General features: G+C 34.8%; 1 protein-coding gene across 1 annotated transcript; it reads left to right on the top strand.

Annotated features, from left to right (window-relative positions):
• Window positions 1–2,131: 2,131 nt before the first annotated feature.
• Window positions 2,132–10,347, top strand: LOC137654397 (uncharacterized). Its single transcript, XM_068387996.1, has 6 exons — window positions 2,132–2,207; window positions 2,706–2,987; window positions 6,101–6,505; window positions 7,421–7,634; window positions 8,127–8,309; window positions 10,139–10,347. Exons 1-6 carry the CDS (start codon window positions 2,166–2,168, stop codon window positions 10,327–10,329), a joined length of 1,317 nt encoding a protein of 438 aa, XP_068244097.1. The 5' UTR covers window positions 2,132–2,165; the 3' UTR covers window positions 10,330–10,347.
• The last annotated feature ends 567 nt before the right edge of the window (window positions 10,348–10,914 follow it).

Genomic DNA, 10,914 nt, shown 5'->3' with positions numbered 1-10,914 from the left:
GGGACGACACGGTAAAGTGTATGCTAGGGTTGTTGTGGCCTGATTGGTAACGTCTCTGCCTGGTGTTTGCCAGACTGAGGTTCGAGTCCCGCTCAGACTAGTTAGTGCCATTAGTGTCTGCAACCTTACCATCCTTGTGAGCTAAGTTTAGGGGGGGGGGGTCGGTTGGGGGAGCCTATTGGTCTATCTGATGAGTCATCAGCAGCCACTGCCTGGCCCTCCCTGGTCCTAGCTTGGCTGGAGAGGAGGCTTTGGCGCTGATCATATGATATATGGCCAGTCTCTAGGGCATTGGCCTAACCATCTTGCCTTTGGAAGTTCAATGCCCCACGTAGCCATCTTTGGTGTCAATATGAAAGTGGCCCAGATAAACAAAAACAAGTAGTTCATGTTAGTGAAAATATAGTGTAAAATACTGTAAGTTAAGCTACCTTGCTTTTTTATTATTATTTTTTATTCATTTTTGGAAATTAAAGTAGCACTAATAGTGCTTGGGACATTTACAGTATAGCCAAGTTAAGAGAAGGTTAATTATTGTCTGTTAAACACAGTTACCATTGCAGTGGCAATTGTACTGTACACATAACTTCTATGTAGTACTTTCTAGAAGATGAGGAAACAAGCTGTCTGACATCCCTCGCCAGAAAAGAAGTGGACAGGTTAATATAAAGATTGTTCTAGTATAATGGTTTCAAGATTTGCTTCCTTCTAATTCAAAGTGTTTTTAAAGTTATTTGTTCGTATGATCATCAAGAAAGTTCTAGGAAAAATAGCAAATACAGTACGTGGAAAGAGTAGGGAGGAAACGGGGAACAATATTCAAAGCGGTGCAGTGGTGCGTATTAACATAGTTTTTTTCCGGTTTCACACAACCCTGGGTTGAAATATTGGGGGACTTTCCTCACATCGATGTCTGTTATACTTGTGAGTGTGAGTGGAGAATACTTACGAGAAGACAATACGAATGCAATTAACATCAGCATTCTTTTTAAAGTTGATTATTTTCTGTGACGATGTTCGTTCGTTCGTTCGTTAAAGATTGACTTCATGAGCATAGACTGGTTGAAATAAGTTTTATTTTTGATTGGGAGTTGTGTTTATTTTGGCGCAGTGTCGCTCAAACCGGTCTCGTATTAGTATTATTACTTGCTAAGCTACAACCCTAGTTAAAAAAAAAGCTGGATGCTATAAGCCCAAGGGCTCCAACAGGGAAAAATAGCCTAGTGAGGAAAGAAAATGAGGAAATTAATTGCATGAGAAGTAACGAATATCTTAAGATATTTTAAGAACAGTCACAACGTTAAGAAATTTCTTGTTTCTTGTTTTAAAATGTTGTAAGTATTGTCTTTTGGAATTATTCTGCTTTCAAACGTATTATGAAATGGAATTGATTTACTAGTTCCTGATAATCCTTTCATGAAATTTAGTATATTAATGTTGCTAATAGCTGTTGCAAATGAAAATTCATACACTTTTAGAAGTTATTAACCACCGGGTGCCCAAGTTCTCTGCTTTGGTGAATATCGGCTCAATGATATAAAAGTCAAGAAGCCTTTCGCTGGTGAGATGAGACTAGTAGCGGTGCTAAACAAAAAACTTTTTATAGTTTATTTATGAAATATCTGTTTTTATGTTGTTACTGTTCTTTGTATTATTTTATTTGAATAGTTTATTACTTCTCTTATAGGTTATTTATTTCCTCAATTCCTTATACCTCACTGAGCTATTTTTCCCTGTTGGAGCCCTTAGTCTTATATCATCTTGCTTTACCAACTAGGGTTATAGCTTAGATAATAATAATAATAATAATAATAATAATAATAATAATAATAATAATAATAATAATAATAATAATAATAATAATAATAATTTTATAAAAGGGTCAACAGTTTCTTTAATAGAGATTAATGTTAAGAAGTACAACTTTGCAGTCGGAAATGATAAGAAGTAAGTAGTAATAACTAGACCGATTATAATTAGTGTAAACAATTAAGTAATGAGTTTTGAAATATCTCTCTCTCTCTCTCTCTCTCTCTCTCTCTCTCTCTCTCTCCTCTCTCTCTCTCTCTCTCTCTCTCTCTCTCTCTCAATACGTAAACTATTCGGAGGAATAGTTAGAAATTTCAATCATTCCAGGTGTGTTAGTTTCCTGGTAAAACTTCGAGATGGAAAATTTTCGCGTTTTCGCCAAGAGATACTTCGTGGTGGTAAGAATCTTTAAAAGTTTTATTTAAATTTTGAAGGATCTTATTTTTTAAACACATTTTGATGATTAGCATACAAATATTTTCCATATGTAATAGAAAAAAAAATGTCAGTGTTGCTCTTTGGCGATATGAGTAATGAGAATAACGTAAATAGAAGATGAAAGTTGACTACTCAGTAAGAAAAAATCGTGATTTGAATAGAAAATTCTCCGTAAAATATACTTTTCTAAGCCGTATTTCAGTAAAATACAGGCGGCCGTAATTTAACCCTACTTTGTTTTTATTTTTTACGGGTTGGTGTCCGTAATATCACTTCTTTGCGTCAATATATCCGTTTTTAAAACAGTAAAAATCATGGAATAAATCTTGCCAAGCATTTACCCTTTTTAATTCAAATTTTTAACAGTGTATAGTATACAGCAGAAGCATTTCTCAGGGGGAAAATAATTTCTTTTATCCTAACATATTCTGTTCTTTTTCCTCTACGTCTTCTTCTAGCGTCGGTATAGAGCTCTGCTTGCAGGAGTATTGATTCCTCTAAGTATCTACCTCATCGTGACCTCTTCCGAGAACTACCTCATGACCTCTGAGGCCTCTAGGAGGGAGAGATCAGTCAAAAGCGCCGAAACTCAAGTGGGCTCGAATGCAAAGCGACTCGCTGATCATCCTCTAAAGAATCATCACTTTCGACGGAGGTCAACAACAACTAGTAATGATTCTCAGGGAAATGGAGACTCGGAGGAAAGTACGACTAAGGCCTCCTTTCCTGTAGAGGGATTGGTAAGATTCTAAAGTCTCTATTATGTCCTTTATAAAGTTGTACAAAAAGAAAAATCATTTTGAGTTACTTGTTTTGGGTTTAAATCCAACCCTCCACTGAAGTCGAGTGAACTACTCCTCGGGCTGGTCCATACCAATCATCTAACGAAACATTTTCTTTATAACTTATACAATTCTTTGATTGTAGCATCTTCCAAATCATATGATCTTGTGAAAAGTAATGTCTTTAGTTTCTTCTTAGATTCAATTGCTCCCTTTAGGTTCTTCATTTCAGTTGGCAGTTTATTATAATGTCTAGGCGCACAGTAGCTAAAAGCCCTTTCACCAAATTTACTATTTGTTCTTGGTTCAGATAGTCTATGTTTGTCACTCATGTAGACACATGAGTGACAAACATAGAATATCTGAACTTTTATGTAATAATTACATACAAAGAATGTCAGTTGTCTTTATAACAAACTAGTTTTCAACTAAGAAGCTTATTTTTATAAGGTAAGATATTGAACCATACCCTCAGTTAGATTAACCTGGCCTTATGTTAAGTCTTTTTGTAGGGACATTGCACTATCCCATCGACTCCTAGCTGCTTTTGCTTCTTATCTTCTTAATATACAGTACCTCTGTTCCCACTTCCTCTTTATGCATCTTTCTGTCAAAACTCTAAAACATTTACTTCATTGGTAAAGTGTTGGTCTCCCCCGGCTTCCAGTACCTCTGTTCCCACTTCCTTTTATCTAATGGGCTTCCAGACAGCAGTGCCGGGCAACAGGGTCTTCTTATTAACCAACGTTATCCTTACATTAAGGGGTCGGTTGCATGATTCGCCCTCTCTAATGGCCTATGTCAAAGGTATCCTCTTCTCTCAATATCATCCTTCACATTATCTCGCCATCTAATTCTCTGCTTCCCTCTCGATCTTCCCTCCCCCCCCTCTTTACAGGTTCCTCCCAAACCCTCCTTAAGTCCCTCCCTGCCATCCATCCTCAACACGTGACCACATCATCTCAGTCCTGACTCTTATTAACCTCTTTAATCTTTACTACGCCTGCCATTATTTGCGTAAATCGGAATCCTTGCGTCAGGCCAGGTTCATCCTCGTGCAAATTATTCATAAAGGCAGAATGTATCTTTAAGTTGTCTCCTTGTACTGGTGTATCAACCGTGTGTCACACGATCGTACATAGTAACGACATTTCTTTATATATATATATATATATATATATATATATATATATATATATATATATATATATATATATATATATATGGGTTTGTATCTTCGCTCTCCCCTCGCACTGACAGGGACCTGAATAAACATGTCTGTTTTTCTCACCGTTAATTGTTAACAGAACCGGTTGTCGGTTGAACAGGAAACAACCTGTTATATGTTTATGGCCTTCTTACCCGAAATGGATGTATATATAAGACGATGTTCATAAGGATGGTCATTAACTTTCCCAAATAATTGATAGTTAACATAAAAAACAAAAATAGCTTTTTATTAATGCGTTGCATGTGTTAGCTTTAATGTAACCCTTGTTTATTTTATGAAACAGAGAATTTTTTGTAATGTAAATTAGCCAATCAGTAACATCAGCTAAACTTCTCAACTTTTCTATTTCTGTCTTTGTAAATAAGATTACAAATTTCGGTATTTGTTTACAAGAGCACGCTTTCCATTTACTGCAAAATTATGCAGTCCTGCAGCTCTCCTCTTCTTGTACAGTAATTAGGAGGTTCTTTAACCCTTTTAGCCCCAATGGACGTACTGGTACGTTTCACAAAACTCATCCCTTTATCCCCCATGGATGTACCGGTACGTCCTTGCAAAAAAACTGCTATTTACATTTTTTTGGCATATATTTGATAACTTTATGAGAAACTTCAGGCATTTTCCAAAAGAATGAGACCAACCTGACCTCTCTATGACGACAACTGAGGCTGTTAGAGCAATTTAAACAAAATATATTGCAAAATGTGCTTGGAAGAAAAACCCCTTGGGTTAAGGGCTGGAAAGTTCCAAATAGTTTGGGGGTAAAAGGGTTAAATGGGAGGAAAGCAAAAAAAAATAGCAAGATATGTTACACAAGGGGGCAGGGGGAGTGGGAGGGGTTGGTGGAGGAGGTACTAAACGACCTGGAACTGACATTAACCAAAGAAAAGTTCGTGACGTCAGCGTACATTTTGGAATATATTCAAAATTTATACTAAATTTCAAATGGAGTCATTACTCAAAAGTGTCACTATTTGGGAAATGAGTATTTTATTTGGTAAATATTTGATAATAAATCTTATTAAAGTAAAATGGAGAGAATAAATCGTATTAAAGTAAAACGGAGAGAATAAATCTTATTAAAGTAAAATGGAGAGAATAAATCTTATTAAAGTAAAATGGTGAGAATAAATCGTATTAAAGTAAAACGGAGAGAATAAATCTTATTAAAGTAAAATGGAGAGAATAAATCGTATTAAAGTAAAATGGAGAGAATAAATCTTATTAAAGTAAAATGGAGAGAATAAATCTTATTAAAGTAAAATAGAGAGAATAAATCTTATTAAAGTAAAATAGAGAGAAATCTTATTAAAGTAAAATGGAGAGAATCAATCTTATTAAAGTAAAATGGAGAGAATCAATCTTATTAAAGTAAAACGGAGAGAATCAATCGTATTAAAGTAAAACGGAGAGAATCAATCGTATTAAAGTAAAACGGAGAGAATCAATCGTATTAAAGTAAAATGGAGAGAATCAATCTTATTAAAGTAAAACGGAGAGAATCAATCCTATTAAAGTAAAACGGAGAGAATCGATCCTATTAAAGTAAAATGGAGAGCGTGCTCTTGTAAACAATTAACCAAATTTCAATGATGGCAGATCTTCATGGTTTATGATAGCACGTTCTTAGCAATGCACGATGGACGAAGGTACTCTCTGAGGCTTTCCCAAGAACAGAATTGAGTATTCGTGTCATTCAGTAATCCAAAATGGATGAGTATATAACCAAATTATCAACGAAAAAATAAATTTACAAATCTTCTAAAATGAATTTCAGTATAAGTATTTATGAGTTTTCCAACTTGAAACTTGATTAATTTATTAACTGATTTGTCTTCAGCATCCATTGTTCGTGAATCCAGGATCTCCATACAATGACGTCAGAGAAGAAACACATGATGGCCTCAGAGAGGAAACACACGAGGAAGTCAAGGAGGAAGCACATGATGACGTCAGGGAGGAAGCACATGATGACGTCAAGGAGGAAGCACATGATGACGTCAAGGAGGAAGCATACAATGATGTCAGAAAGGAAGAGGGGAAAGCAGAAGAAACCAAAGAAGAAAAGGGCCATGTCGAAAATTTCAAGTTTGATTCCATAGAGGAGGAGAAATCAAGACCCTTAGAGCCGACGTCTTGGGAGAACTATACTCTCTGTGACGGTCAGACATTACTCCAGAACGGGGCCTTTTGTCTGGAAGAAAATCACGTTTTTATCAATGGTAACGAGATATGGGACGGCAAGGTAATGATAATTCATTGACGATTTTAATGGAGATGTATCGTAATGATAAATGCAGATATTACTCCTTTCTCTTTTGATGTCAATTTTGTTATCAGGTAAAATTAAGTCCGATTATTTACGAATATTCTCTCTCTCTCTCTCTCTCTCTCTCTCTCTCTCTCTCTCTCTCTCTCTCTCTCTCTCTCTCTCTCTCTCTGAGTTCATAGTAATAGTAGTAGATTGGCCAGGGCACCAGCCACCCTTTGAGATACTACCGCTAAGAGAGTTATGGGGTCCTTTGACTAGCCAGACAGTACTACATTGATCTTCTCTCTGGTTACGGTTCACTTTCCATGTGCCTACACATACACCGAATAGTCTGGCCTATTCTTTTCAGATTCTCATCTATCCTCATACACCTGACAACACTGAGATTACCAAACAATTCTTCTTCACCCTTTTGTTCCTCTGTTTGATGTCGGCTACCCACCAAAATTGGGGTGTCTTGGTAAATAGAGGTTATTATTATTATTATTGTTATTATTATTATTATTATTATTATTAGCTAAGCTACACCCTAGCTGGTAAAACAGGGTGCTATTAGCCCAAGGACTCCAACATGGAAAATTAGCCCTGTGATAAAAGGAAGTAAGGAAATAAATAAAATATATGAGAAGTAATGAAGAATGAAAATGAAATATTTTAAGAACAGTAACATTATTAAAACAGATCTTTCATATATAAACTATAAGAAAGAGACCTATGTCAGCCTGCTCAACAAAAAAGTATTTACTGTACAACATTGAGAGAGAGAGAGAGAGAGAGAGAGAGAGAGAGAGAGAGAGAGAGAGAGAGAGAGAGAGAGAGAGAGAGAGAGAGAGAGAGAGAGAGAGAGAGAGAGAACATTTGATCGTAATGTTCACACACTTTTTCCAGCTCTGTCGTAGCCTGGAAGAGATATTTGGCTGGTCTTCCATACTGGAGGTAAGCGCTGGCTTAGGACATTATGGACGATGTTTCTATCGGATTAGTCACAACGTAATTCATGTTGATAATCTTGCAGAAGAAGAATATTTGGAGAGCAATTACAAGAGTGAAATGGATGCTGCAGGACTCAGGAATAAGTCCAGAGTTATTAAGTCATGGGAAGGTTCGTGGTTTTATATATATATATACATATATATATATATATATATATATACATATATATATATATATATATATATATATATATATATATATATATAATTTAATGTATATATGTATGTATATATATGCATCTGTTTGTATATTTAGGCTATATACGTATGTGTATATATATATATATATATATATATATATATATATATATATATATATATATATATATATATATATATATATATATATATATGTATATATACATATATATAAATTATATATACATATATATATATATATATATATATATATATATATATATATATATATAACGCGTAAATATTAGCACACACGATGTTATTTACAAGTTTCTTGTATGAATATATCTTTTATTCTTGGAAAACATGTATTTATAAAACCTCCCCTCTGAATAAAAATAACAAAATATACCATACTAAAAAAAAGAACATCTATAAAAAACTTACTATAATACGTAATTCAGGCTACGACGGATCACAAAACGTAGGATTGTTAAGCGGAGGATTCGTGAAGGAAATGGACGCGACTCAGCCCTTCAATCTGAAGCAGATGTACGACTGGGTGCTGAGTCTAGGGGTTGGCGAACCCCTGCCCAAGGAGTCGCTAGATACCTTTCTGGATAACTTGGCGAAACACGCTTGTAAAGGTAAGGATTTTTGGAACAAAGTTTCTGTGTTATTTTCTATGCACTTTTGTATTTCTCAGTATATATACAGTATATATATATATATATATATATATATATATATATAGATATATATACATATATATATATATATATATATATATATATATATATATATATATATATATATATTTATTTATTTATACATATATATATATATATATATATATATATATATATATATATATATATATATGTGTGTGTGTGTGTGTGTGTGTGTGTGTGTGTGTGTATAACAAGGGTAAAGGTTCATGCAATTTTTTCTACTTTTGGGTTAAATAATGAAATTGAACAAAAAGAAATTAGGATATTTTATTTTTATTTTTATTTTTATACCAGAAATTGAATAAACGTAAAAGCCCTAAGTTCTAACCTTGTTCCATTTTGCATTTCTTGTGGTATTTGTTTATATTCTTATGTTCCACCATATTATTATTATTATTATTATTATTATTATTATTATTATTATTATTATTATTTGCTAAGCTACAACCCTAGTTGGAAAAGCAGGATGCTATAAGCCTAAGGGCCCCAACAGGGAAAATAGCCCAGTGAAGAAAGGAAACAAGGAAAAATAAAATAATTTAAGAACAGTATAACAACATTAAAATAAATATTTCCTATATAAACTATAAAAACTAACAAAACCAGAGGAAGAGAAATTAAATAGAAATGAGTGCCTGAGTGTACCCTCAAGGAAGAGAACTCTAACCCAAGACAGTGGAAGAGCATGGTACAGAGGCTATGGCCCTACCCAAGATTAGAGAACAATGGTTTGATTTTGGAGTGTCCTTCTCCTAGAAGAGCCGCTTACCAAAGCTAAAGAGTCTCTTCCACCCTTATCAAGAGGAAAGTAGCCATTGAACAATTACATTGCAGTAGTTAACTCCTTGGGTGAAGAAAACTTGTTGTCAAGTGTATGAGAATAGAGGAGAATCTGTAAAGAATAGGCCAGACTATTCGGCGTATGTGTACGCAAAGGGAAAGAACCGTAACCAGAGAGAAGCATCCACTGTAGCGCTGTCTAACCAGTCAAAGGACCCCATAATTCTCTAGCGGTAGTATCTCACCAGTATCATCGGTTGGGGATGGCTGGCACCCAAGGGGTTCAGACTTCCTATATCTTATCTTGTTTTATCTTATCTTTGCGATTGAAGTCACTGACCCCACTTCTTTTTTTTTTTGTGATATTTTCCCTGTTGGAGCCCTTGGGCTTATAGCATCCTGCTTTTCCAATTAGGGCTATAGCTTAGCAATTAATAATAATAATAATAATAATGATAATGATAATAATAATAATAATAGGTGATACAATGTTGATGCCTTGGGTTAGAGTTCTCTTGCTTGAGGGTACACTCGGGCACACTATTCTATCTTATTTTTCTAACTCTTATTTTGTTTTTATAGTTTTACAGTTTTTATAGTTTATATAGGAAATATTTATTATAATTGTTTTTACTGTTCTTAGAATATTTAATTTTAAAGGTTTATTAATTCTCTTATTTCCTTGTTTCCTTTCCTCACTGGGCTATTTTCCCTGTTGGAGCCCCTGGGCTTATAGCATTCAGCTTTTCCAACTAGGGTTGTAGCTTAGCAAGTAATAATAATAATAATAATAATAATAATAATAATAATAATAATAATAATAATAATAATGGGTGATGTTAAAAAAATGGTGAAAGACATAGAGAGCACTTGCCTGCATAGAAGGTGATATGGTAATTGCCTCTTTGGCAATAAATCTAAAACCATTCTTCTCAAAAACCTGAAGTTATAAATCTCCTACTCAGGTATTGTCCTCTCTCGTTCAACCCATGTACCTGATAGTGGAGTAGTTACTTCAGACCTCGTCAAGGGTATGCGCAGTAGAGGCCTTCTCCGTGATCTGGGAAGTCAAGACGTCTTGCGGGATTCGGCTAGACTCCTGCATCTCAAGGACTCTGTCATGGTGTTCAGACTACCCCACGAGAAGCAGTGTTGAAAGAGATTTTTCGTAAATGAAGGAGTGTTTAGAAGATGATGATTCTAGGTTTTATGTATCACTGAAAACTAGGGAGTGAGAGAGTAAAGATATACACTTTAAAAAAATATATCCATTCCTTTTCTGAAATTAAGAAAAAGTCGTGAGGCCAGCAACCTAATTTCAGGCTTAAGGCTTGCTGAGAAACTTGAAGGAAAGAAGTTACACCCCTGTCTAAAGGAAAAAAGAAGATATAAGTACTGTTGAATGTTTGTTATTTTCCAGCAAGATGGCGTCCAACTAGATTATGGACTGCATGTACCGGGGTTCCAAAATAAAACATTTCCAGTCCGTTGGAATGGAAGGGATTATTATTATTATTATTATTATTATTATTATTACCTCCGCCAGGAGGGTATGTTTTCGGTTCGGTTTGTTTGTTTCTCTGTTTGTCTGTCTGTCTGTGGACAACGTAGAGGCCACATTTCTACACGGAATCACTTCAAACTTGGCCAAGTAGTTCCCCAATGTGTATGGAAGAACTGATTAAATTTTGGTCAAGGTCACCCCAAGGTCAAGGTCACAGGGGTCACTGGTGTCACTATG

The sequence above is a fragment of the Palaemon carinicauda genome, chromosome 15, assembly GCF_036898095.1.
Source record: "Palaemon carinicauda isolate YSFRI2023 chromosome 15, ASM3689809v2, whole genome shotgun sequence".
NCBI lineage: Eukaryota > Metazoa > Arthropoda > Malacostraca > Decapoda > Palaemonidae > Palaemon > Palaemon carinicauda.
Note: the sequence above shows the minus strand (reverse complement) of the source record. Positions and strands in the feature narration are given on the sequence as shown.